The sequence below is a fragment of the Nycticebus coucang genome, chromosome 9 (assembly GCF_027406575.1).
Source record: "Nycticebus coucang isolate mNycCou1 chromosome 9, mNycCou1.pri, whole genome shotgun sequence".
NCBI lineage: Eukaryota > Metazoa > Chordata > Mammalia > Primates > Lorisidae > Nycticebus > Nycticebus coucang.
Window position 1 is genome coordinate 49,477,390 of NC_069788.1, and position 27,303 is coordinate 49,504,692.

Consider the following 27,303-nt stretch of genomic DNA (forward strand, 5'->3'; position numbering starts at 1 on the left):
TGAGCCACAGGCGCCACCCCTCAAGCTGTATTTTAAAAGGACAACTTTGAGGGCTGTGCTGAAAATAGATTGGGGTATGGCAGAAGTGAGCATAAGTGACGGAGGGAGACCAGGCCCGGGAGAGTTAAATGATGACAACTGTAACAAAAAAGTAGCCAGGCATTGTGGTGGGTGCCTGTAGTCCCAACTACTTGGGAGGCTGAGGCAAGAGAATCTCTTAAGCCCAAGAGTTTGAGGTTGCTGTGAGCTATGACGTGACGGCACTTTACCGAGGGTGACAGACAGAGTGAGATTCTGTCTCAAAAATAAGAAAAAAGAAAAAGAAAAACGGGTGGCGCCGGTGGCTCAGCGGGTAGGGCGCCGGTCCCATATGCTGGAGGTGGTGGGTTCAAACCCAGCCCCGGCCAAATTAAAAAAAAAAAAAAAGAAAAGAAAAAAAAAATAACATAAAAAAAAAAAAAAGAAAAAGAAAAACTGGTGTCCTCTACCCTTTCTGTCCTGAGGATTTGAACATGAATGAGGAAGGTAAAGTTCCACGTTGGACGGTGAATAGGAGTTCGTGATTGTGTAGCTTGTGTATCTTAAAGGTGGGGCTTGGGGTCCTGAATACCTGAGAATCCTGTGGTGGCATGATTGTCACATATGCCTTGGATGGTCTACCTTTCAACTCAGAGAAATAAAAATTACTTTGCTTAAGACAAAATTCTGTCACAACTGAACTTGATGAACCCGTTGAAGGGGTACATAGCATTTGCTTAATACTTAAAGTGTGAATTTATCCATGCTCATGGCTTCAACCACAACCTATATGCAGAGAGCTTAGATTTGTCTCTAGTTCTAATCTGAATACCAAAATCTACATATCTAACTACATGCTTTATATCTCTGCTTGGAAATCTTCAAAGGCAGATCAACCTCAATCATACCAAAAGCAGATTAGTGGCATTGTTTTCTCCCAATTTCTTTCTTTCTTTTTTTTTTTTTTGTAGAGACAGAGTCTCACTTTATGGCCCTTGGTAGAGTGCCGTGGCATCACACAACTCACAGCAACCTCCAACTCCTGGGCTTAAGTGATTCTCTTGCCTCAGCCTCCCGAGTAGCTGGAACTATAGGCGTCTGCCACAACGCCCGGCTATTTTTTGGTTGCAGTTTGGCCGGGGCCGGGTTTGAACCCGTCACCCTCGGTATATGGGGCCGGCGCCTTACCGACTGAGCCACAGGCGCCACCCCCAATTCCTTTCTTTTTAAATGGCACTAAGTTACATAAGCCAGAATTGCCCAGATAAACCTAAAATGCTTTTGTTTTGACCTGTCATTTCCAAATGCCCACTTTTCTCCAACTCTACTACCCACGTCTAAGCATCACTATGGCTCAGCTGTATTACTGAAGTAACCTTCCAATCTCCAGGTCCAAGCCTGACCCTTTCTATATAAGCTGGTCTTTTTTCTGGACAGAGTCTCAGTTCATTGTCCAGGCTAGAGTGCTGTGGTATCAGCCTAGATCACAGCAACCTCAAACTTCTGAGGTTCAAGCAATCCTCCTGTCTTAATCTCCCATGTAGCTGGGATATACATGCATCTACCACAATGTCCAGCTAATTTTTCTATTTTTAGTACAGACAGGGTCCTGCTCTTGCTTAGGCTGCTCTTGAACTCTTGCGTTCCAGTGATCCTCCCACCTCAGCTTCCTAGTGATAGCATGAATTACCACCCCCACCTAAGTTGGTCTTTTTGTAAAACCCATCTATTCCATGATACTCACCTGCCTAAAATTTTTCAAAGGCTTGTTTTAAGAGCCAAGTCTCTGTGTTCTACAAGCCCCAAGTGGTCTAGCTCAACTTTGCCTTCAACTCTCCCTAGTTTTCTTAGCTCATCTTCCCCTAGGTCTTTTAGCAGAAACCTTTGCCTTGACTACTCTCTCCCACCCATTTATCTTTCAGACTTGTCTCAGTTGCATATCCTTCCCTGACTCCCTTTATTACACACTTTCTTTTGTCATGCTTCTGTTCTTCCTCGCACATTTGACAGATATAATTATATGTTATTTGTGATTATTTGATGAACCTGTCTTCCTGGCTGATTTTTCAATTCATTGGTTTTGGCTTTGTTATCCCTAGTGCTTAGTGTATTGCCTGGCCCACAGGCACTCCACAAGTATTTGTTGAAAGACTGCTTCACCATTACCACTCCAGAAACACCAATCATATAAGAAATTGAAAATTACTCCAGCCAGGCGTGATGGTTCACACCTGTAATCCTAGCACTCCGGGAGGCCGAGGTGGATGCATCACCTGAGCTCACAGGTTCCAGACCAGCCTGAGCAAGATACTTTTACTACCTCTAAAAGTAGCTGGGTGTTGTAGTGGGTGCCTATAGTCCCAGGTTCTAGGGTGGCTGAAGCAAGAGAAACACTTGAGCCCAGGAGTTGAGGTAGCTGTGACATATGATGCCAGGGTGCTCTACTAAGGGTGACAAAGTGAGACTCTGTCTAAAAAAAAAAAATTACTTTAGACACTTGGCTTTTCCTTTTTCCTACAAAACTTTGCCCTTGAACATAATACAGCTTGGTGTGGTTGATGCCAATAGGCTAAAGGAATCCTATTCTTTCTGCCTGTAAGAGACTTACTTTGCCATTCCCATCATCACTGTACATTACTAAATGAAGAATGAGCTGACTCTGTCAAGAACAGCCTCACCTGCACTTCAGAGATGACTAGAACACAGGGTTAAAGAAAATGCTGGTTTTCCACTGCGTTTATTACTAATATAAAAAAATGTTAAAAAAAAAAACCCTCAATTCTCCAATAACTCTTATCCCTCCCTCTTGTCTACACAACTCCTGGCCCATTTCTGCAGGGCCAGTTCAAAACTGAACCTGTTCACTGTCATTTTCACAGAAAACAACCAATGCCAGGGATGTAGGGGAAGAGGGTTTCAAAGAGGGCAATAGTACTGTCCAGGTTCCACCCAAAGATAGGCCAGGTGGAGATTCACAGAATTCAAATGAAAGGACTGGTGGCCTCACAATGACGTACTCTAATTGAAATGGACCGGAGAGTAGCTAAGTAGGGTAAAGCCAACAGAGGCTTTACAAGACATCCCACAGGCCTGGGTCAGACCCAGAATAACCAATACCAGGAGCATGAGGAGGAACAGGGAGGCAGTCACTAGGAAGTCTAGCGGGCACCAAAGCCTCACTCATTTTGGCAGAAAAACTTATTCTAGTGTTGGGAAGTTACAAAAATGCCACGGACACTGAGAAAGCCTATGAGGGTACACAGGGTTTCACAAAACACAGTGGTCACAGACCATAGTGGTGGGGATCATGCTACTGACAGAGAAACTGTGAAAGCCAAAAGTAGGAACAGTGGCCTTTTAGGGAGTAACTCTATATCAGACACCCAAACTTGACCCCAGGTCAGACCACCTGGTGAGTTTTACAAGCATCTGACAACACTAAGGGCAGTAGGTCTCACGTAAAAAGGACTTAAAACAAGCAGCTAGAGGGGAATGGTAGGAAACTGCTCCAGGCTCTCAAGGATCAAGGGCAATGCTGGCGGGCTGGTAGACAGATGCACAAGAAACAGCACCAAGAGGTTTCCTGTTCAGCAGTCATTTGACGAGGGGGAAGGATATCCAGGAGGCAATTGAAAGGAGCAAAGATGGGGTCCTGAAGGCAAGTCTCTGGAAGCTGGATCAGAAGAAAAGTGTGTACATTGTGCACCAGTGATGAAACTCAACTCGGACCCCAAATGCAGGAGGTGTGGATGAGGTTGGTGTGTAACTGACTGAGGGTGTTGTGTGGAAGAGCCTCACAGTAGCCTCCACAGGGCCACAGGGAAAGACATGGCTGCTAGGTCACAGACGGTTCCTTCCAACCTGGAAGGAAGGCATAGTCTCACAGAGGAGGTCCATTGACGCCTGGGTGGTAGAAGGCACAAAGGTCTTCATATCGACAGTGGCCCTTTTTGGCAAAGTGTCGGCAGACAGGGCGGTCGGATTTGTCTGTGAACAGTGAAAATTGGGCAGTTTAAAATTTGAATAAAAAGAAATATAATGAAAAGCAGAGAGGCAATCGATTTCCTACTCCCTACCATTTCCAGGTGTTTGGAATGGTAGTCTTTCTCCTGGGAGAAAAAACATTCAGGTTAATTTCTGCTTCAAAATGAAAAAGGACAGCCCAAAGAAGTGTTATGGGCATTCTGGGAATCAGGTCACTCTGGAGTAATGGGCATAACAAAATGGACCTCACCTTCCATAACCTGGGGGTCATCCTTGGGTGGGCAGGTATTCTTGATAAGAGACCAGCTTTTGAGCCTTCGAGGGTTTCTCTGCTCTTTGTGAAAGCTTCCCCTGGAGGGACCCCGGTGGCCTGGCCCCGGAAAAGGAGGTTCAGCATTGACCCCCCACCAACCATAACCATATGGGCCAGACCTAGGGCTGAGGCCTCCCCGAATTGGGCCTCTACCACGGGGAGGAGGTGGGAGACTGAGCAATGGTGGAATCATCAGTCCCCTGGATCCTGGAGGACCTCTGTGAAGAGCTGGAGAGAGAGGGGAGAGAGAAAGACATGGAAAGGTAACCAATGGGCAGCTTAATCCTGATACAGAAGCCCTGATTCCCCCGCCTTTGTCGTACAGAAAGACACACTAGTTTGGGGTTTTTGTTTTTTTTTGAGACAGTCTTATTTTGTCACCCTTGGTAGAGTGCCGTGGCCTCAGCTCACAGCAACCTCAAACTCTTGAGGTCAAATAATTCTCTTGCTTCAGCCTCCCTACTAGTTGGGACTACAGGCACCTGCCACAACTTGTGGTTACTTTTAGAGAAGAGGTATAGCTCTGGCTCAGGCTGGTCTCAAACTGGTGAGCTCAGGTAATCCATCTGCCTCAGCATCCCAAGTGCTAGGATTATAGGTGTGAGTTACCACACTCAGCCTTGACATACCAGTTTTTAAGTGTATGAAGTAGACACACCGGAGTTCCCACCCTCAGACCAGACCTCATCACGCTTTAAAAGTGCCGCCCCCCTTGCGCCCCTTCTACTCTCCTCCCAAAGGTAACTACTATCGTGACTTCTAATATCATAGGATAGTTTTTGCCTGTTTTTTAATTTTGCATATATGGAATCTGTGTCTCTAGTCCTTTGTCTCTGGCTTTTTTCACTCCACGGATCTTGTGAAGTGCATTCATTTGCCTTTAGCAGTTTATTCATTTTCACTGTAGTGTAGTACCCATTGCATGCATATACAACTTATCCATTCTACTCACAATGGATATTAGGGTCTTAAAATTTGGGGCTATGATGAAAAATGTTATGAACATACATCTTTGCTACATGAATGAATGCATTTCTGTTGAGTATATGTGGATATGTTGCAGTAGAAATATTATTGGGTCATGAAGTATATGCATACTCCAGTTTAATAAATCATGTCAAACTTTTTTTTCCAGGTGTTTATATTAACTTATGCTCCCACCAGCAGTTCCATTGATATGACAATATTTAGTATTGTTAGCCTTTATTTTGCCATTCTGGTGAGTGTGAATAGTGGTGGTATAGTTCATCTTTTTTTTTTTTTTTTTGCAGTTTTTGGCCAGGACCGGGTTTGAACCTGCCACCTCCGGCATATGGGGCTGGCATCCTACTCCTTTGAGCCACAGGCGCCACCCTGGTTTAGTTTATCCTTTATTGTGGTAAAAAACACATAACATAAAATTTACCATCTTAACTGTTTTTAAGTGTACAGTTCAGTAGTGTTAAGTATATTCATCTTGTTGTGAAAAAGATCTCCAGAACTTTATTAAACCTAACTGAAATTCTGTACCTATTAAACAATTCTCTTTCGTCAATCCCTCTTCCCCTAGCCCCTTGTAATCACTATGTTACTGTTTCTATGAATTTGACTTTGGACACCTCAGATAAGTGAAACTGTACAGTATCTGCCTTTTAAAAAGACTTATTTTTTAGGGACAGAGGCTTGTTCTGTCAGCCAGGTCAGAGTGCAATGGTGTGATCACGGCTCACTGAAGCCTCAAACTTCTGGACTCAAGTGATCTTCCTCTGTCAGCCTTCTGAATAGCTGGGACTACAAGTGTGTCACTGTGCCTGGCTAATCTTTTTACTTTTTGTAGATGGGCGTTGGGCGCACAAGCATGTCTCACTCTGTTGCTGAGGCTGGTCTCAAATTCCTGGCCTCAAGTACTCTTTCTGCTTCAGCTTCCCAAAGTTCTGGGATTATAGAATGAGCCACTACACCTGGCCCACTGTGCTTGTCTTCTATCGCACTTAGCATACACGTCCTCAAAGTTCATCCGTGTCGTAGTATGTGAAAGCATTTTCTTCTTTTATAAAGCTGAATAGTATTCCACTGTATAAATGCATGACATTTTGTTTATCCATTCTTCTGTCAATGGCTATTTGGGTTGCTTCCACCTCTTGGCTTTGTGAATAGTACTGCTATGAACATGGATGTGCAAACACCTCTTCAAGATCCTACTTCCAGTTTGGGGGGTATAAATGGGACTGTCATATCATAGTTCTATTTTTAACCTTTTGAGAAACCAACATACTCTTTTTCCATAGTGATTACATCATTTTACAATCCCACCAGCAGCATGCAAGAGTTCCAGTTTTGAAGTGTTGTGTTTTTATCTTGCATTTGTTTGATGACTAATGACGTTGAGTACTTGTTCACATTTCTTGTTCATTTAGATCTCCATTTTTATAAGGTGTCTGTTCTGGTCTTTTGTCAATTTTCCTAATAGCTTGTCTGGATGAGTTCTTTATACATTCTAGATATGAGCTCTTTATTGGTTATATTTGTTCCAAATATCTTCTCCTACTCTATGATTTCCTGTTAAGAAACAGGTGTCATTTGATTAATACAAGTTTATACTTTCTAATGTAGTTCAATCTATCACTCTTTCGTTTATGGCTAGTGTGCGTATGTCTATCTCATGTCTAAGAACTCTCAGCTACTTTAAGACCATGACAATACATTGACTTTCTAGAAGAATTATTCTTTTATCTTTTACATGTAGATCTATAGTCTACATGTAGATGTTTGTATGTGGTATGAGTATTAGGTCAAATTCCATTTTTTCCCCCCAAATGAATATTCAACTAATCCAACATAATTTACTGAAAAGTGTTAACTTTTCAGTTCTATCTTCATCATAAATGAAATGTCCATGCATTAATGGGCTTGTATTGGACTCTTTACCCTGTCCTGTTGACTTTTATGTCTGTCATTATGCCCAAATCACAGTCATAACCCCTGTAACTTTGTGACATCTTTTTTTGATTTTTTTTTTTTTTTTAAAGAGATAGGGGTCTCACTATGTTGTCTGGGCTGGCCTCAAATTCCTGGGTAGCTGGGACTTATAGGTGCATGCCACAATGAGTAGCTTACAATAAGTTTTTCTTTTTCTTTGTTTCTTTTCTTTTTTTTTTTTTAAGAGACAGGATTTTGCTCTCTTGCCTAGGCTGGAAAGAAGCAGTGTGATCATAATTCACTGCAATCTCTAACTTCGGTGCTCAAGTGATCCTCCTATCCTCCCACCTCAGCCTCCCTCATAGCTGGGACTACAGGTGTACACCACCATACCTGGTTAATTTTTAATTGTTTTTTTTTTTTTTGTATAGACAGGGATCTCACTATGTTGCCTAGGCCTCAAGTAATCCTCCTGCCTAAGCCTCCCAAAATGCTGAGATTATAAGTATGAGACATCACACCTGGCCACAGTAAGTCCTGATATGCAGAAAAAGCCCTCCCACTTCAAGACTGTCTTGACAGTCTCTCACTGTGATACTTTGCATGTCCATATAACAATGCAGAATGTTGATTTCCACAAAGTCACTATAAGAGTGCTGGGTGGGAAATGCATTATATCTGTACATCAATTTGGGGAGAAGTGACTTTTTTTTTTTTTTGAGACAGAGCTTTAAGCTGTCACCCTGGGTAGAGTGCCGTGGCATCACAGCAACCTCCAACTCCTGGGCTTAAGTGATTCTCTTGCCTCAGCCTCCCAAGTAGCTGGGACGAAAGGCGCCCACCACAACACCCAGCTATTATTTTTGGTTGTAGTTGTTGTTTGGCAGGCCCAGGCTGAATATGAGCCCTTCAGCTCTGCTGTATGTGGCTGGTGCCTTAGCCACTTGAGCTACAGGCACCAAGCCATGAAGTGACATTTCTACATTTTGTTTTTCAATCTATAAATATACAACTTCTTTCCATTCATTTGGGTACAAAATCTCTGATCTTTTAAGTCTTTCCTGGGTTTTACTCCCTCCCTGTTCCCTTCTCCAGAACATAACATGGATCAAGGCCCCTTCCTCCTCACCTGACTTGGGATCACCAGGCTTTCCATTGGCCATGGGGGGAGGGCCCAGAAGGCTGGGTGGTCCTAAGAGTAGACATGAAAACACGGTCATCAAAATGGATTAAAGGACTGATGATCCTGTTCTTACCTGTTTTTCTTTTATTATTCATTTCTTAATTCAACCAGTAAAGTTCAGCATATTTTCACCCCATCTCTCTGTCTTTTTTCTGCAAAGTTCTTTTAGGGTTCGCAAAAAGTGGAGACTCAGTCAAAGCAGGTAATGCAGGAAGGATGCTGACAACTTTCTCTTTTCCTTACAGTGCTGCTATCTAAAACATCCCAAATGATTCTAAAGATAAACCAATCCCTCACCTTAACTGCTGGCCAGATAGTTTTTTCCTCCTTCCCTTCCCCCAAGGGAGTAGTTTAGAGAAAGCTTCCACTTCCATCTTCCCAGGGAATGTCTGGTCACAAACTGTCATCCCAGTCATCGCAATCTGCAACATCTCTCCCTCGTCCCTGACGTTTTGAGGCTGCGCATATGAGCTCTTTATTCTCTCCTCCCCCGCCTTCTCTAGAAAGGTTTAGGGGCTGGATTGAGGTTGATGGTTCAAGTTAGACAAGTCCTCGCTCGAGGGTACATTCAGGACAGCCCCCATCCCGTGTCGCCCCAGTGCGCGCGCCCTTCCACCTTCCGTTAGAGCCCCCTCCCCCGCACCTTAATCGGCCCTAGCTCATCTCCCGGCGGGCTGACACGCATGTGCACATCCCTCCCCGACCCCTCACCGACGGGACTCTCATCCTCCTCATCTCCAGTCTCTTCCCTCTCCCGTAATGGGGGCTGCTGCTGCGGCGGTAAGTGGTGCTGATTCTCCTTCTTTCGTTTCGGCATAGTGGCTGCGGCAATGGCTGCAGCGGGAATTGGAGGGCAGTGAGGAAGGGGCACGCTGGGATTCCGTTTCCGCTTCCGGGGGGGGCGGTGGGCAGTGAGGCTCCCGCCATTCCACTTCCGGAAGGCTGTGGGGTGCCTCTGCAGCGGCTGCGTTCTCAAGTAAACTGCCTCTCTCCCTCTCTGCCAGACATGTCGGCAATCTCTAACTTTCCTTTTGTCGCGTTCATATAAAGCCTCAAAAAATAAATCCTCTCTTACCCCTCGCTGGAGCACATCATAACCAACTCTTCATTGTGTACTACAGAGTCAACAGGCTCTGGGGCCAGAAGGTCTGAGAAGAGATGACTGTCGCGCCGTAAGATCGCCACATCCGGTCCTCTGTTACTATGGTAACTGCTGCAGGCACAACTTCGTGCCCTCTGACCTCTCTCCAAAACTCCCGTCCTACCTGTGTTTCCCTTGTCTGCTCTCGCATTTATGATCTGTAAGACTACTCCTTATTATCGTTTCCACAAGAAATTTGGGTCCCAGCAGGTCGGCGTACAGGACTCTTCTGACCGCCACCAGCCCCTCAAGACCTTTGACCGTGCCTCCGCTGTATCACAGCAGCCTGGCTTCATTCCCGGGACGCACAGCCTCGGCTTTCCACTAAGGTCAATCCCTCCAGTTGGTAGTGTAGCCTCAGCCTGTCCACGCCTCCCTCTCCGTTAGGTAGAAGGACCTGCCCTCGGTTCTGTCGCCCCTCCAGGTGAGTGGTAGTTTCTCCCGGGAACGTAAGGTAGTGATGACACGTCCCCCCTTTTCCGAACGCGAATTGGTAGCGTCCGTGACGGAGTTAGCCCGATCCTCCCACGCGCGCCTCCTTCTTCGCCACTGGGGCGCCCTTTCGGTGCCGCTGGCTGTCATGTGCCCTTAGCTCTTCCTGCATCATCTTCTCTCCTGGTTCCCAGGGGGAAGTGACTGTATTTCTCCCCTCCGCCTTCCACCGCTGCAGCCGCGGCAATTCGGTCGGGCCCGCCCGCTGACGTCACCTTCTAGCCCCGCCTCCTCTTGGGTCCCGGGCCCTTGCGGCTGGGGCTGCCCCGGGGGGAGTCGGTTGAGGCGGCGGGAGCGCGGCGGAGGGCGGGCCAGGTGACTGGTCCGGGCCATGCCGAGGAAGAAGCCCTTCAGCGTGAAGCAGAAAAAGAAGCAGTTGCAGGACAAGCGGGAGCGGAAGAGAGGTCAGTGCGGGAGCGGGAGGAGGGGGCGGGGCTCGGGCGCCCGCACATCTGGAAGGAGGGGTGTGCCCGTCGCACCTCTGGGGGGCGTGGGAGGGGTTAATGGGCACGCGCCGACCCCTGCGGGCCGTGGGGAGGGGATTCCCCTACTCTAGCCCCCTACATCTGAAAAGGGTGGGGAAGGATGGAGATGTGGGGGAGGGGAATCCCTCCAGCTCAAACGGGGCTCCATCCTCGCAGCTCCCTGGAGGAGTGACTCCCCCACGCACATCCGGGAGGGTCCTGGGTAGCGTGGTTGGGAGGACGGAGCCTCCCAAGAAGTTGGGTGGGGTGAAGAAGAGTCAGGTCGATCCAGGAGAGGGTCTCATGGCCCCTGAGAGTCGGCCAGCACTGGCGTCACCAGCCCCTCCCCGCAGGGCTTCAAGATGGGCTACGCTCCAGTTCCAACAGCCGCAGCGGGAGCCGGGAGCGGCGGGAGGAGCAGACCGACACCTCGGACGGGGAGTCTGTGACCCATCATATCCGCAGGCTCAACCAGCAGCCTTCTCAGGGGCTGGGTCCACGAGGCTACGACCCAAATCGGTGAGGGTGGGAGGGGGCGCTGGTCTCTGGCTTTTCTGCCTACCCGGAACTCGGAGCGTTGCGGGAAAGCGGGCTGCTGCTGTTGGAGTCTGTGGAGCTGGGATGCCAGAGCGGGCCATAATCATCCCTTCCAGAAGGACTGGAAAGAGTTTGGCTTTTAAAAGAATGAGGCCGAATACTGCGTGAAGGAGGGACTTGGGGGGAAAGCTGACTAAGACAGGAGACGTGAACAACTCTGGAGAGAAAGCTTTGGAAAGCTGCCTGCCCATACGGGGAGAAAACGGGAGTTTGTGGCCACAGGATTGCGCTGGATTTTATGGTTCTCTCTTCCCTTAGATACCGGCTGCATTTTGAACGGGACAGTCGGGAGGAGGTGGAGAGGAGAAAGAGAGCAGCGCGGGAACAAGTGTTACAGCCTGTCAGTGCTGAGGTGCTGGAGCTAGACATCCGGGAGGTCTATCAGCCTGGCTCAGGTGAGGAAGAGCAAGACAGGTATGGGGTTGGGGGAATATGTGTGAAAGATTAAGAGCTGACTGTTCTGAGGAAGGAGGGATCTGGAATGTACACTTAAATCCTAAAACCATCCTCACACTTGGACTTCTTCTTGATTTCCTAGTCCTGGACTTTCCCCGACGTCCTCCTTGGAGCTATGAGATGTCCAAGGAGCAACTAATGAGCCAGGAAGAACGAAGCTTCCAGGAGTATCTTGGGAAGATTCATGGGGCTTACACCTCTGAGAAACTCAGCTACTTTGAGCACAATCTGGAGGTAACAGTAGAGTGGGTGCCAAAGTAGGGCATAGTGACCCATGGTCAAATTGGTCTGGAGTCAGGCTGGAGTGGGACTGTGGGCTCAGGTTCTCTTCCACCGATCTTGTCTTTTCAGACATGGAGGCAGCTGTGGCGAGTGTTAGAGATGTCCGACATTGTCCTGCTTATCACTGATATCCGACATCCAGTGAGTCCTGGGGATGAGGGTGGGCAAGGAGGAGGAGTGGGGAAGGTTCTTGTGGGGTAAAGGTCAGAGGCAAAAGTTGGGAAACAGAGAGGTATCCTCCTTCCTTTCTTTCCATCTTCTAACCTGTGCTGATGTGTGCAGTCAGAAATTTCGTTTTTTTATTTATCTCTTGTTATAGCCTGTCTCTCCTCCGTTGGCCAGCCTACTATCCTTACTGCCTTTGATGAAAAACTTTATGTCCTATCTCCTAGCCCACCAGAGCTAGACCAATAGAAAATCCCAGTATGGAGCTCCAGGGATTCAATGAAGGCAGCTAGGGATTTCCCCCTTCCCAGCCCAAAGATGCCCTTTCTTTCTTATCTCATTTCTCTAGTACTGCTCCAGTTGCTACAGAGCCCACCTGGAATGCTAGGGTAGTGGTTAAGGCTGTAAACTCTGCTGCTGGACTGCCCCGTGTAAATCCTGGCTCTGCCACTTCACTGTTGTCCTCCACTGGGAGAAAGGGAGGTTTGTGGGGACATTTCGGTTGAAGGTCCTTAACCATGCCTATATACACATAATCACAAACATGTGTGCATGTGCACATCTGTATACACAGGTACACTCCCATACACTCAAATTCACTCACATAAATGAGTGAATGCACGTGCTTGCATGTATGCACATTAGCATGTATGCACATATAGTATGCACATGAAAACAGATATTGATTTCTACTCCAACCCCTATCTCTTTCTGATCCCAGCCTTTACCTCAGTGTGCTAAGTGTCACTGTTTCCTTGTCTATTTTTTGGTTTGGTTCCATCTTTAATCATGACTTATAGGAAATCCCCTGAGACTCAAACAAGTATAATTAACCCTTGCTTTGTCTTCCTTGTTTAGTTTGGCTGGTTTACCATTTTCAGCCCAGATCTGCTACCACCAAGGCTTGCCTCCAAGCTATGCTGAGTGGAAAGCTAGAGGCAGAGAACTTTGGGTTTACCTCTCACTGCTCCATCCCTTTACCGATACTCCCCTAGGTTGTGAATTTCCCACCAGCACTTTATGAGTATGTGACTGGAGAACTCGGGCTGGCGTTGGTGCTGGTCCTGAACAAGGTGGATCTGGCCCCACCAGCTCTCGTGGTTGCCTGGAAACATTATTTCCATCAACACTATCCTCAGCTCCATATCGTCCTTTTCACCTCTTTCCCTCGGGACCCCCGTACCCCACAGGACCCTAGTAGTGGTAAGTAGACAATAAGGAGGGCAACATGGTAGAGGTGGGGTAGTGGGGGACAGAGGAAAGAACTAAGAGGCTTATTGACAAGGAGGGTACCTGATCTTGGACCTAAATGTGGTGGAAGAGATGAATTGTATAGCCTGTGTGCTAACCCTTTTGTGCCCTGTGATCTCAGTCTTGAAGAAGAGTCGGAGGCGAGGAAGAGGATGGACTCGAGCTCTGGGACCTGAGCAGCTGCTGAGAGCCTGTGAGGCCATCACTGTGGGGAAAGGTATGTGGCCCTTAGAGAAGGGATGTGGGAGGCCATGAAGGAGATCTTGCATATGGCAGCCCTGGGGAGAACTTTCATCTTTTTCTTTTTTTTGCAGTTTTTGGCTGGGGCTGGGTTTGAACCCACCACCTCCGGCATATGGGGCTGGCGCCCTACCCCTTTGAGCCACAGGTGCCACCCAACTTTCATCTTTTTCTTTGAACAGTGGACTTGAGCAGCTGGCGGGAGAAGATTGCTCGAGATGTGGCTGGAGCCACCTGGGGTAATGGCTCTGGAGAGGAGGAGGAAGAAGAGGATGGGCCAGCAGTCCTGGTGGAACAGCAGACTGATTCAGCGATGGAGCCAACTGGCCCAACCCGGGAGCACTACAAGGATGGTGTGGTGACCATTGGCTGTGTGGGTAAGGAAGTGGTGTCCTGTGTATCAAGGTGGCCTCCCAGGAAGTATACAGTGGAGGGAAAGTAGGTCTTTTTAGGCCACAAGGTCTCTGAGGGGTAACCTCTTGCTGGTGGTCATGGGCAAAGCAGATGAGGCATCTGCTATAGTGGAAGGATCACACAGCTTGAGCTAAATTCCACCTCTCCTCAGCTGTGTGGTCTTGAGCAAGAGATTTAGCTGCTTTGAGTCTTACTTTGATTTTAAAAATGAAGGTATTAAAAGATTAAAAGAACAGATGTGAGGAATGAGAGGAGACAGCCTAATAATGTGTGACGAATAATGGTAATAGTAATAACAATGATCATTAAGTTGTAGTAGGTGCTCAGCAGGTATTAGTTTCCTTCTAGGTCTTTTTTTTTTTTTTTTTTTTTTTTTTGAGACAGTCTCACTCTGTTGCCCTGGGTAGAGTGCCATGGTTCATAGCTAACAAAAACCTCCAACTCCTAGGCTTGAGCAATCCTCTTGCCTCAGCCTCCTGAGTAGCTGGCACAATAGTTGCCCACAACCATGCCCTGTTAATTTTCCTATTTTATTGATTTATTCATTTTTGAGACTAGAGTCTCACTATGTCACCCTCAGTAGAGTGCCATGGCGTCACGGCAACCTCAAACTCTTGGGCTTACACGATTCTCTTGCCTCAGCCTTCTAAGTACCTGGGACTACAGGCACCTGCCACAATGCCCAGGCTCCTTGGAAGAGCCCCTGACTTGTCTTTCAGTGTCCTTTTTGTCTTGGGAAAAAGCTGCCTGACTGCTGAGTGACTGGTCCTCTTTACCATCATTTCAGTGTCCTTCCCAGGAGCCCTCTGTTCCTTTCTCAATGGCCTCCGCATTACCTTCTGTTTGGAGTGGTGTCATAGGTCCAGTATTTGTTGTGACAGGCAGTCCTGAGTTTAGATTTCATTGCAGCTCTCATTTGTTTATGTATTCAACAAATATTTACCGAGTACCTAGGAGGTGCCAGATGCTATTGGAGGGGTGGGACATGCCACTGTGAAAATGGCAAAAAGGGGTTCAATGCCTGTAGTTCAAGTGGCTAAGGTGCCAGCCACATACACCAGAGCTGGCGGGTTTGAATCCAGCCTGGGCCTGCCAAACAACAATGACAACTACAACCAAAAAATAGCCAGGCATTGTGGCAGGCGCCTGTAGTCCCAGCTACTTGGGAGGCTGAGGCAAGAGAATCAATCACTTAAGCCCAGTAGCTGGAGGTTGCTGTGAGCTGTGATACCATAGCACTCTACCCAGGGTGACAGCTTGAGGCTCTGTCTCAAAAAAAAAAAAAAAAAAGCAAAGGTTCCTATACACCTGGAGCTTATTTTCCTGTGAGTAAATAGATTTGTGATTTGAGATCATATTATTTAGAAGCAATGAAGGAAATAAAACAATGAAAGGGGATAGAGAGTACCTGGAAGGTGAGGAGAGAACTGAATGATGAGATGAAGTGAGCCATTTGTAACTGTGGGGGAAGGGTCTTGTGATGGAAATGAGCTTGGTGATTCAGGACCAGGAGGAATGTCAGAGACTGAGGTATGGGAGCAGGGATGAGCTCAGGAAGGTCTCCAGGAGCCACATCACATAGGGTCTTGTGGTTATGACAGGTATTTTGGATTTCCTGAGAAGCCAGTGGTAGGGTTTTTTTGTTTTTGTTTTTAAGAGACAGAATCTCACTTTGTTGCTCTTGGTAGAGTGCAGTGGCGTCACAGCTCACAGCAACCTCCAACTCCTGGCCTTAGGCGATTCTTTTGCCTCAGCCTCCTGAATAGCTGGGCTACAGTTGCCTGCCACAATTCCTGGCTATTTTTTTGTTGCAGTTTGCCTGGGGCTGGGTTCGAACCTGTCACCCTCAGTATATGGGGCTGGTGCCCTACCCACTGAGCCACAGGCGAGTGTCACAGGGGAGTGACAAGGTTTGATTTTAGAAGTTTACCTACGGGTGGCGCCTGTGGCTCAAGGAGTAGGGCGCCGGTCCCATATGCCAGAGGTGGTGGGTTCAGACTCAGCCCCAGCCAAACAAAACAAAACAAAACAAAACAGAAGTTTACCTACTAAGTAGGGAATAAATGGTGAAGGGTGGGCAAGAAAGGAAGCAGAGACAGCAGCCAGAGCCTATTTCAGTAGTCTAGGAGAGAAATTAGAGTTATTCAGAGTAGAGTAGTAGAGGTAGAGGTGGTGAGGTGGGGCCAGAAACAGGATATATTTTGAAGGCAGAGAAAATGAGATTGCTGGTAGTTTGTACTTGCTATCTAAAAGCAAACAAAGAAGAACTTCTAGGTTTTTGTTCTGAGCAGCTGGGAATTCTGTGATGGGAAAATGGGAGAGAAGCAGATTTGGAAGGGTTGTGGGGGGGGATGGGGAACCAGAAGTTAAGTTTGAGATTCTTTTTTTTTTTTTTTTTGTAGAGGCAGAGTCTCACTTTGTGGCCCTCGGTAGAGTGCCGTGGCATCACACAGCTCACAGCAACCTCCAACTCCTGGGCTTAAGCGATTCTCTTGCCTCAGCCTCCCAAGTAGCTGGGACCACAGGCGCCCGCCACAACGCCCGGCTATTTTTTGGTTGCAGTTTGGCCGGGGCTGGGTTTGAACCCGCCACCCTCGGTATATGGGGCCGGTGCCTTACCTACTGAGCCACAGGCGCCGCCCAGGTTTGAGATTCTTTTTAAAGTGGAGATGCTGAATAGCCAGTGGGTATAAGAGTCAGGAGCTTAGAGGAGACAAGAGGAATGAAGATTTGAATTTGGGAAGTATTTAAAATTGATGTACCATTGATGATACAAGCGGTATTTAAAGCCAGGGGTTTGGGTGAAATGTAAGGTAGGAGGTAGGTATAGAAGAGGAAGCCAAGGACTGAGCCACAGGACAAGCAGCATTTAGAGGTTGAATAAAGGAGAGTAAGGAGGAAAACTCAGGGAGTATTCCGGAAGTCAAATGATAAAAGTATTTGAGGAGGAAAGGTGGCATCAGCTGTGTCAAATATTGCCGACAGGTTAAGTAATAGAGACTTGCTCAGCAGGCTTAGTAATTTGAAGATCAGTGGTTTCAGTGGAATGGACGAGAGAAAACCATAATTGAGTAGGCCCACAGAGGATGGGCAACAACATGGGGAACTGCTTATAATGTTGCACAAAAGGAGCCAGACACAATAACATCCATGCTACACAGTTCTATTTGTATGAAGTTCAAAAGTTGGTCCGGGTATGGTGACTCATGCCTATAATCCCAGAACTTTGGGAGTTCTGAGTTGGGAGGATCACTTGAGGCCAGGAGTTTGAGATCAGTTTGGGCAACACAGAGAGATCCTATCTGTATAAAATATTAAAAAATTAGCTGGGTGTGGTGGCACATGCCTGTAGTCCCAACTTCTTGGGAGGCTAAGGCAGGAGGATGGCTTGAGCCCAGAGTTTGAGGTTACATTGAGCTATGATTGCACCACTGCACTCTAGAGTCTGTCTCAAAAGCAAACAAAAACAAGCTGCAAAATTTAACTGCTTCGTTGAGGGGTACACAGGCCATAAACTAAAAAGAAACATAAAGAGTGGAATCTCTTAAAAGTCAGGATTAGCAGAGAGAAGGTTATGATCAAGAGGGATGAATGGGCCTCTGAGGAAGTGTGTCACATGCTGGATGGTATGGGGTTCATTAGGCTGCACATTTATCTTCTGTGCGTTTTTATGTGTGTTACAGGAAGAAGCGGTGATAAAAATTAGATAACATCTTTTAAGGAGTTTTCCTACAAAGATAAGAGAAATGGGGCTGGTAAGCAGGGTCAAAGGAAAATCATTTTCTCCCTCCCTTTTGAAAGGAGATACTTCATTGTGTTGTAAAGGAGTGCAGTTAGCACAATGGTACATCTTTTCTCAGCCACAGTCAGCTGCCTGGGAGGGGGTCTTAAATGGGCAGAAAGTTGCATTTTACTGGGCTAGAGTTTTACCAGGTGGGTAAGATGGAGTGGAGAGGCAGGACTAGGGGTTTCAGATCTGTGAATGGGCCTTGTTATGGAGCTGAATCATGGAATCTGAGTTGGGTAAGAAGGGAAATGAGGACATAGGTAGGTATTGGATAGTGCTACTGTGCTAGGGTCAGGGTCACAAACTTACTATATTGGGGGAACCAAAAAAAGTGAGCTGGAAAGATGGGATGTCAGGGCAGAGAGGGGTGTGAAATGACAGGGTCCAGTTATTAACCTAGGAGTGGGCAGCTGAGGTGAGGTTAAGAAGATACTCTTTGTGGGTGGCGCCCCTAGCTCAGTGAGTAGGGCACGGCCATATATAGCCACACTGGTGGGTTTGAACCAGCCCAGGCCAGCTAAACAACAATGACAACTGCAAAAATAAAGCCGGTCATTGTGGCCCATGCCTATGGTCCCAGCTACTTGGGAGTATGAGGCAAGAGAATCACTTAAGCCCAAGAGTTTGAGGTTGCTGTGAGCTGTGAAACCAAGGCACTCTACCGAGGGCGACATACTAAGACTGTCTCCAAAAAAAAAACCAAGACACTCTTTGGGGCCGGACGTGGTTGCTCGTGCTGTAAACCTACACTCTGGGAGGCTGAGGTGGTGGATTGCCTGAGCTTACAGATTTGAGACTATCCTGAGCCAGAGCGAGACCTCGTTTTTAAAAATACCTGGGCACTGTGGTGGGCGCCTGTAGTCCCAGCTACTCAGGAGGCTGAAGCAAGAGAATCGCTTAAGCCCAAGAGTTTGAGGTTGCTCTGAGCTGTGATGCCACAACACTCTACCCAGGGTGACAAAGTGAGACTCTGTCTCAAAAAAAAAGGACAATCTTTGGAAGCGTGATGCAGGCACTGAAGTCCAAAGGAAGGTGTGGTCATGAACAGAGTGGTAGTGAGCTCCATAGTTTCCAGTTTTCTTCTTTCTCAAGTTATTATGAGATGTGGATCACTGGTACTGGGCACTTACTCTGCTGTAGGCACTGGCCTGGACAGTTGTACTGGTTATCTCATTTAATCCTGATCTCTCAGAGGTAGGAAGTATTGCACTGTAAAATGAGGGAACAGAGACCCAGAAAGTTAAGTAAATTTGTTTTACAAAGCTAGAAAGTGGAGAGGCCAGGATTTAACCCTGGTAATCCAGAGCCTAATTTATCATTTGCAATGTTAAACTGCTTCCTTAATTTCTTCTATCTTTTTTTTTTTTGAGACAAGAGTCTCACTATATTGCCCCCGGTAAAGTGTTGTTGCCTCACAGCTCACAGCAACCTCAAACTCTTAGGGGCTTAAACAATTCTCTTGCCTCAGCTTCCCAAGTAGCTGGGACTCCCGGCGCCCACCACAATGCCCAGCTATTTTCTTGTTGCAGTTGTCAGGATTGTTTAGCTGGCTCCGGCCGGTTTCGAACCCACCAGCCTCTGTATGTGGCTGGCACTGTAACCACTGTGCTATGGGCGCCAAACCCGCTTCCTTAATTTGTGAGCCTTAGTTCTCCTTTCATCTATAGCTACAGCTGAGTCCTGCCCATCACAGAGTAAAGCCGTGCCAAATGTTAATTTTCCTTGCTTTCCTCAGGTTTTCCCAATGTGGGAAAGTCCTCACTCATCAATGGGCTGGTGGGGCGGAAGGTTGTGAGTGTCTCCAGAACCCCAGGCCATACTCGATACTTTCAAACCTACTTTCTCACCCCCACCGTGAAGCTTTGTGACTGCCCAGGCCTCATCTTCCCATCTCTTCTGCCCAGGCAGTTGCAGGTATGAGGGCAAATGGGGTAGGGGAGCACAGGAGGGAGAGATGGCTGGACATTGAGGAAGGTGCTCAGTGCTTGTTTCTCCTCAGGTTCTGGCCGGTATCTACCCCATTGCGCAGATCCAGGAACCCTACACTGCCGTGGGCTACCTGGCCTCCCGAGTCCCTGTGCAGGCCCTGCTTCACCTGCGCCACCCAGAGGCTGAGGACCCCTCTGCAGAACACCCCTGGTGTGCCTGGGACATCTGTGAAGGTGACTTCCGTGTGCTTGGCTTCTCCCCACATGGTTTCAGCTGCCCTCCCTTACCTCCCAGTCTTCTGGCCTTGCCTTTTATCCTAAACTGGCTCCTTTCCTCAGAGATTCTGCCACTGATGAAGCTGCTAACCCCTAGGTTTCTGTGGCAGGACCAGCAAGATCGAAACTTGAAGGAATGTTATGGCAGTGGGGAGTGTGGTGACTAGTACCTGATTAACAGCATCCCTTTCCATTATTCTTTTCTTCCTCCAGCCTGGGCAGAGAAACGTGGTTACAAGACAGCCAAGGCAGCTCGGAATGATGTGTATAGAGCAGCCAATAGCCTTCTGCGGCTGGCAGTGGATGGCCGCCTCAGCCTGTGTTTTCATCCCCCAGGCTACAATGAACAGAAAGGTCAGAGCCCAGATATTCTTCCCCAGCCCTCTGCTATAGTATAAGCAAAAGGGTGTTGGCTTTGTAGCAAGACAGAATGAGGGTCAAGCCTGGATTCTGCATCATTTGGCCAGCTCTATGATTCCTACCATCCAAGATAGTTTCCTGATCTGAAAGCTAAGGGTAATAATTGTTCCCAGCAAGGTGGTTGTGAAGATTGAAATTGATATGCACAAAGCTTCTGTTTAGTGCTCTGCCCATGGGAGGTTGAATGAATGAATGCCAGCAGGTATGAAGATTATTGTTATTCCTAGATTTTGCCTCTTCCCCACCTTTCTCTGGCTTCAGTTCCTTGCTCAAAACTCTCGTTCATTCTTTTTCTTGTTTTGATTCCCCAGGTACCTGGGAATCCCATCCAGAGACTACGGAGCTGGTGGTTTTGCAGGGCAGGGTGGGGCCAGCAGGTGACGAGGAGGAGGAGGAAGAGGAAGAACTGAGCAGCTCCTGTGAGGAGGAGGGAGAGGAGGACCGGGATGCGGATGAGGAGGGAGAAGGGGATGAGGACACCCCAACCTCAGCTCCAGGGTCCAGCCTGGCTGCCCGAAACCCTTATGCCCTGCTGGGTGAGGACGAGTGCTGAGTCCCACCTGGTGCCATCTTCCCACCCAATATCTTTGCTTTTGGACTGACCTGGGGGTATCCCCCCTCTGCTGCCCCAATTGTGAATAAAGATTGTCTGCTTTGTAGCCCCTTCCCTAGATGAACTGAGGTGAGAGCGGCTGTTTTAGGCTGACAGCTGTGAGAGGTTTCTCTCCTCTTCTCCCTTCTTTTTTCATGCATTCTGTTTGCAAAGAAAGTTCTCTTAGGAATTAATTCGATGGGTTCTTAGGCCCCGAAACCTGCTTTCTCTGTCTATCTCCCTCTGTGCACTTTAGGAATCCCATTATCTACACTGGAGGGGAAGCCCAACCCCCTTTTGGAGTTTGTGCCATTCTTTAATTTGAGCAGCAGCCCCATTCGCCCCCTGCTGCCAGACCTGGGTCATACCAGGAGCTTCTGGAAGAAGAAGCGGTAAAGAGCTAAGGTATCTCAAGCTGATGTGAGATTTTTACAGGAATTACTGCAATTTAGCAAATATTTATTGAGGGTCTACCATGTGTCTGGACCTGTGCTGAGCATCGAACATACAAAGATACACCAGCAGGGCCTGAATTTGCACCTGGCTATCATCAAGACCCCATCCTCAGGCACCTAAGCTTTTGGATTAAGAAGGGTGAATAGTGTTCTCCAAATCCTGGAGGCTTATGCAGTATAATTCTAGGACTTTCTGTTGATACAAAATTTTAGTTAAGACAAAAAGTTGTGAAAACGTTGATTATATGTGTACGAGTAGTCTGAATTACTGGCAAACAACTAGCGTGCACATTTATGATTTGAGCAGAAAAGCCCTTTAGGGGTTTTTAATAAACTTATAATATTAAGTTTAATTATTTAAATGTCTGGCAGCCAAGGGTATATAAGAAACACAGGGGAGTGCACAGAACTAGCCTCCTGAATCCCTTTTATTCTGGTTTGAGGATGGAGCAAAGATGCCTTAGTGTAGGATCTGAGTACTCAGCAGGTGGCTGGAGCCATCTTAAGGTTTATCTGTATTTCAGAGAGATCAACTGTGTGAGTGAAGGTGCCTTAGGCGTTGCTTTATTTCATCCTTATTAAGCCATCAACTAGACCCCTAGATTTAATTCTGAGAGAAAAGGGAGAATGGGCTTTGTTTTATTGACTACCACATGTTTTCTGGTTTGGTTGGTAGCAAAAAAACATGTTGATTGTTAGGTGGAGGAGTGAGAAGAAGTATCAGATCCGATCCCTTTGCTTTACTCTAAAGCAGCGGTTCCCAATCTGTGGAACTCTATTAAAGGGCTGCGGCACTAGGAAGGTTGAGAACCACTGCTCTAAGGCATCACATTCAGGTTCTGAGTCACTAGGCAGTTCCTCTAATACCAGCAGAGATCCTGTTAACTAAGGAGCAAAGGAAACTATACTTAGAGGCAGAAGTGTTTGGGCCACATATTCCTTAAAGCTCATCCTCTCCATTGGTCCGAGTGAGGACATAGGTCCTGGAATTTTGGCTCTAGGGCAAAGTTTAAATATTACCAGCATGTGAACATGCTTGAAGGTTGCCCAAAATGTTCTGGAAAAGAGAAAAAGTCCCAATTGAGGGAAAGATCTACCTATCTCCCACCTGGGGTTCTTTAGTTTCACGGAGGGGGTCTTCCAATGGTGGAAAGGTGGTCCCAGGTCAGCTTTGGAGGATTTGTGATGTTCAGAGATGCTTAGGGCCTTCTCTGCTGCTGGAGGTGGGGTGGGGACATTGGATTAAGCTACTCGGAAGGTGGAGAGTTAGGAGAAACATCAGAATTCTATTTGTGCCTCTACCATTTCTTTTGTGCTGCTGCTTTTCACTCATCTTTATCTTTTGCTATCTTGTGACTCGCTATTGTGGAAGTCTGGGAGTAGGGATGAAGAATTGAAACCAGGAGCTGGATGCGCAGCTGAGGAGGGGAGATTTTTGTGCTGAAGATGTGGCAGGAGGCAACACTAACATTTCCAAGGGGTTAGACTGTAAATTTCTTTTTGTAGGCCCTACGAATGACCAGCTCAGTCTGTAAAAAGTAATACCAGGAAAAGAACTATCTTTGGAATGAGATCAGGGAGGAAAGGAAACTAGTACCCTAACACTGGGGAGGGTACTGAGGCTAGGTTGATACTGACAAAGGAAATCAGGGGTCCAGTCTCCCCTCCATGCTGAAATACTCCATCCTCACACCTGTCTTGTCTGAATCATGTCCACAATGTGGATCCTTGACCATGGTGGTCGGAGCTCTGGCAGCTCCCACTGCTGGCCATTGCCCTGTTGGAGAGAAACCAGTCCTTATCTCATTTATGCTGGGACTTCATTTAGACATTGAGTTCCTTCCAAGCTTTTCTTTTTCCAGACTGGGTTCTAGTCCTAGAACAGGTAACACTGTGTGATTCAGGATAGTTCAATTATCTGGGTCTCTGTTCCTTTATTTCTTATGATTATTGGTACAATGAACAAAACTTGGTTGAAAACAATATGTGCCAGACATGCTGAATTCTAGGACCCCCCTACACCCTCCCCCAAAAAGGTATAGGTCCAAGAAGGTGGTGCCTGTGGCTCAGTGAGTAAGGCACCAGCCCCATATACTGAGGGTGGCGGGTTCAAACCCGGCCCTGGCCAAACTGCAACAAAAAATAGCCAGGCTTTGTGGTGGGTGCCTGTAATCCCAGCTACTCGGGAGGCTGAGGCAAGAGAATCGCTTAAGCCCAAGAGCTGAAGGTTGCTGTGAGCTGTGATGCCAAAGCACTCTACTGAGGGTGACAAAGTGAGACTCTGTCTCTTAAAAAAAAAAAAAAGAAATAGAAGAGCCAGACCCTAATAATATACAATAATTCTATGGTATTATTGAATTCATTATGTAAGTTATAAGAGAATTACTTTATATGTACCTACTGAACTATCATAACTAAGAAGGTGGATAGTACTGTTATCATCCTGAGGATTCATTCACCCACAGTTATCAAGCATTGCTATCTGCCAGTCACTGCTAAGTGGTGAGATAGAAATGGTCCTTTTGGAGCTCACAATTTAATGGAGAATGGAAACAAATAGAAAATTACAAAGTAAGATAAGTGCTGGGAAAAAGGTGGTACAAGATCCCACTGGATAGTAGTGACTACATATAGGAGGCACCTTGGGATATTGATTGGGAGGGAGGAGGGGGGATGGGTAGAAGCTGTTTTAATATAGCAAGTTATGTAAGACAGCAAAAAAAAAAACGAAACAATCAGTCCCCATAGCAATTCATGGTAATTCATGGTAACACCTGATGGGGCAGTTAAGCCGGTCTTGGTGTGTCAGGGAAAGGCTCTTAGAGCAACAGGTCCAAGATGAGGCCTAAGGACTTGGCAAGAGTGTTAACCATAGGTAAAGAGGGGAAGAGCATTCCGGGCAAAAGGAACAGCAAAGGTCAAGGAACATGACAACTTTGGGAGACTAACTTATTTTAGCATGGCTGGGGGAGAGAAGTGGAGAAAGGTGAAGCTGGACAGGTGAGCTTGGTTCACCTCTTGCAGAACCTTGTCAGCCATGTTAAAGATGTAGGTTTTATGTGGAACACTGGCAAACTAAACCTAAGACTAAAGGAGAAAATTGTGCCTTAGAAAGACCGCTATCATTGCAGGGTGGAGACTGGTTTATAAAGGGGAGAGATCAGAGACTTTTGCAGCCAAACCAGGGGAGGAGAATAAAAACTGGCTAAGGCAGTAGAAGACAGAAAGAAGAGAACTAATTTTATGAGTTGCTTAGGAGATAAAATCAACAATTTTGGGGATTGTTTTTCTGTGTGGGGGAGGGAGAGGGACAGGTGAAGAGTGTGCCATCACCTTTCTGACTTGGCAACTGGGTGGGTTTGTACAGGGGCTGTTTCCTGAGATGGGTTTATGCAAGTGGAGCTTAAGGAAAGGGAGGTGGTGGCTGAAGTCAGAGATGTGGCATCATCAACATGTAGGTGAGAGAAGAGAAAGCTGAGGAAGAAAGCAAAGAATGTATAAAAGGGAGGGCAGGGAAAGAGGTGCCAGCAAGACAGGGGAAAACCTAGTAAAGTTGTGTGATGAGGCTATGGGAAGAAGGAAGGAGAGTGACGTGCAGAATGCTGCTGAGAGGTGGTGACATGAATGAAGAGGCCTTGTTCAGCCCGATAGGTGCAGTTCTTCATTCAGTCGTCCTGGGGTTGAGGACCTTTGCATCACAGCTCACAGCAGCCTCAAACTCTTGGGCTCAAGCAAGAGTAGCCTCAACCTCCTGAGTAGCTAATACTACTGGCACCAGCCATAATGCTGGGCTATATTTAGAGAAGGGGTCTTGGGCTTGCTGAGGCTACTCTAACTCTTGAGCTCAAGCAATCCGCCCCCTCGGGCCTCCCAGAGTGTCAGCTAAAGGAAGAGGTGAAATCGGAGGCCCCAGGTATCAGAGGATTAAGAACTAACTTGTAAGAAGAAAGTGGAGGCAGCTGAGGTGAGGATATAATTTTCAAGATGTGTGTTATCAATGACCAATGAAAGAAAAATAAGGGGAACAGAGTATACAGAATTGAGGAGCTTTTTGTTTAAGGGTGGAGAGTTTGTTGAGTTTTAACATGCTATTAGGAAGAAGGAGTAAGTGGAGGAGGAGAGTTTGAAAATGAAGGAAGGTGGGAGTTAGTGCTGTAACTGCCTTGGAGAGAGGCGGGCGTGGTACTAAGAGTCCTGGTGCCGGGAGTACCCTCAGGCAGGAGGGAACAGCGCTGACATTCAGCTGGCTTGTACTGGTACGGCTCAACCGGTTGTTAAAACACTTCTGTACCAGTCAGTAAGTAGTATGAGAGTAACTGCAATTAGCAGTAAAAACAATAAAATAAATTCTAATATGAACTCAAGCTAATTCAGAGATCGCAACAGCCTTTGGTAAATGAGCTTCCCGCTGCATCTGGGAAGCTTTGCAGCGCCATCTGCCGGTATGGCAGCATCACAGCCGGTGGGAGGCTGCTTTGCGCCTTCATAATGAAAACTCTTTAAAAATTGCCTGTTTAAATTACCTTCGAGTTATGGAGCTGTTACTGTTCTAGTTTAGCTTATACTTTGATTTTATTGTTAGTGCATTGTCATTCTTGTGTCCGTAGCAAGTTTCAGTGTTTTAATATTTACCGATTCAAGAATTTTTAATAAAATACTAAAGCCAAATGAAGAGACAACAAAGTTTGGATGTTTCTTGATGTGCCTTTGAAATACAAATAAGAATCTTTTGATTCCTCAGGAGAACAAAGAAGAAATAATGAGATGAGTCCTGGAAAGTCTTCTTTTGTTATCATGGAAATTGTTTCCAGCTTTTAATTTTGAAACTTTTCTAAAACATAGAGGAAAAGGACATTAAACACCCAAATACTCATCACAAAGATTCAACATACTCTACAGAAAAAAAAAGAAAAGAGAAAAAGATTGAATAAATCCTAACATTTTGCCATATTTGCTTTACTAGTCTCTATTTTTCTTCTCATACTCATCTGTTTCCTTACCTATATTTTTTGCTGTTTTTACCTTTTATTTATTTTCTAAATTTTAATCTTTAATTGTAAGTTGACAAATTATAGTTTATATATTTATGGGGCATAAGTGATGTTATGATTTATGAATTCACTGTGGAATAATTAAATCAAGCTAATTATCACTTCAAATACTGAATTTTTTGTGGTGAGAACATTTGAAATTTACTCTCTTAGCAAATTTTTTTGTTTGTTTTTAAGTCAGAGTGTCACTTTGTCACTCCTGGTAAAGTACTGTGGCATTATAGCTCACAACAACCTCAAACTCTTGGACTTAAGCGATTCTCTTGCCTCAGCCCCCAAAGTAGCTGGGACTACAGGCACCTGCAACAATCCCTGGCTATTTTTAGAAATGGGGTCTCTTGCTCAGGCTGGTCTCCAACTCACGAGCAAAGGCAATCCACCGGCCTTGGCCTCCTAGAGTGCTAGGATTATAGGCGTGAACCACTGCACTCATCCTCTTAGCAATTTTTGAAATGTACAGTACAGTATTATTTATTGTATTCACCATGCTGCACTATATATCACAAAGAAAAAAAACCCTATTTCTCCTGTCCAGTTGAGGTTTTGTACCCTTGGCCATTATCTCTCCATTCCTCCCACTTCCCCAGCCTTGGTAACCACTGTTCTACTTTCTGCTTTGAGTTCAATTGTTTCATATTATTTTATATTATTATTACTTTTCAGAGACAGGATCTTGCTCTGTTGCCTAAGCTAGAGTGCAGTGGCACGAACACAGAGTCCTGTAACTCAATTCCTGGGCTCAAGGGCTCCTCCCACATGGGCCTCCCAAAATGCTAGGATTACAGGCATGAACCACAGTACTGGGCTTGATTGTTTTAGATTCTACCTAGAAGTGAGGTATTTCTCTTTCTGTGCTTGGCTTATTTCACTTAGCATGGGGTTTTCTGATTCCATCC

General features: G+C 46.4%; 2 protein-coding genes across 4 annotated transcripts; one reads left to right on the forward strand and one right to left on the reverse strand.

The window, feature by feature from the left end:
• Positions 1-2,726: 2,726 nt before the first annotated feature.
• PRR3 (proline rich 3) lies at positions 2,727-9,240 on the reverse strand. Of its 2 annotated transcripts, none has more exons than XM_053602949.1 (4): positions 9,108-9,240; positions 8,343-8,405; positions 4,253-4,543; positions 2,727-4,005 (listed from the first exon to the last, which is right to left on the reverse strand). In XM_053602949.1, exons 1-4 carry the CDS (start codon positions 9,211-9,213, stop codon positions 3,899-3,901), a joined length of 567 nt encoding a protein of 188 aa, XP_053458924.1. In that variant the 5' UTR covers positions 9,214-9,240; the 3' UTR covers positions 2,727-3,898. The 2 variants fall into 2 exon arrangements, with proteins under 2 accessions (XP_053458924.1, XP_053458925.1); XM_053602950.1 differs by having other exon boundaries at positions 4,004-4,127.
• Positions 9,241-10,294: 1,054 nt separating this feature from the next.
• On the forward strand, positions 10,295-20,968 carry GNL1 (G protein nucleolar 1 (putative)). Of its 2 annotated transcripts, none has more exons than XM_053602942.1 (12): positions 10,295-10,433; positions 10,847-11,012; positions 11,349-11,485; positions 11,629-11,780; positions 11,898-11,969; positions 12,989-13,196; positions 13,366-13,461; positions 13,667-13,861; positions 19,421-19,599; positions 19,685-19,847; positions 20,103-20,243; positions 20,621-20,968. In XM_053602942.1, exons 1-12 carry the CDS (start codon positions 10,361-10,363, stop codon positions 20,860-20,862), a joined length of 1,824 nt encoding a protein of 607 aa, XP_053458917.1. In that variant the 5' UTR covers positions 10,295-10,360; the 3' UTR covers positions 20,863-20,968. The 2 variants fall into 2 exon arrangements, with proteins under 2 accessions (XP_053458917.1, XP_053458919.1); XM_053602944.1 differs by lacking the exon at positions 20,621-20,968 and adding an exon at positions 20,427-20,605.
• Positions 20,969-27,303: the final 6,335 nt, after the last annotated feature.

Excerpts from the sequence above, each read along its gene's own strand:
- PRR3 (XM_053602949.1), bottom strand. The coding sequence starts at position 9,213 with ATGCCGAAACGAAAGAAGGAGAATCAGCACCACTTACCGCCGCAGCAG. Across the intron at positions 4,544-8,342 it reads GCCTGGTGATCCCAAGTCAG|CTCTTCACAGAGGTCCTCCA; the intron begins GTGAGGAGGAAG and ends CTCTCTCTCCAG. Across the intron at positions 4,006-4,252 it reads TGACCCCCAGGTTATGGAAG|ACAAATCCGACCGCCCTGTC; the intron begins GTGAGGTCCATT and ends CACTGTTCACAG.
- GNL1 (XM_053602942.1), top strand. The coding sequence starts at position 10,361 with ATGCCGAGGAAGAAGCCCTTCAGCGTGAAGCAGAAAAAGAAGCAGTTG. Across the intron at positions 10,434-10,846 it reads CAAGCGGGAGCGGAAGAGAG|GGCTTCAAGATGGGCTACGC; the intron begins GTCAGTGCGGGA and ends CCCTCCCCGCAG. Across the intron at positions 13,462-13,666 it reads GGCCATCACTGTGGGGAAAG|TGGACTTGAGCAGCTGGCGG; the intron begins GTATGTGGCCCT and ends TTCTTTGAACAG.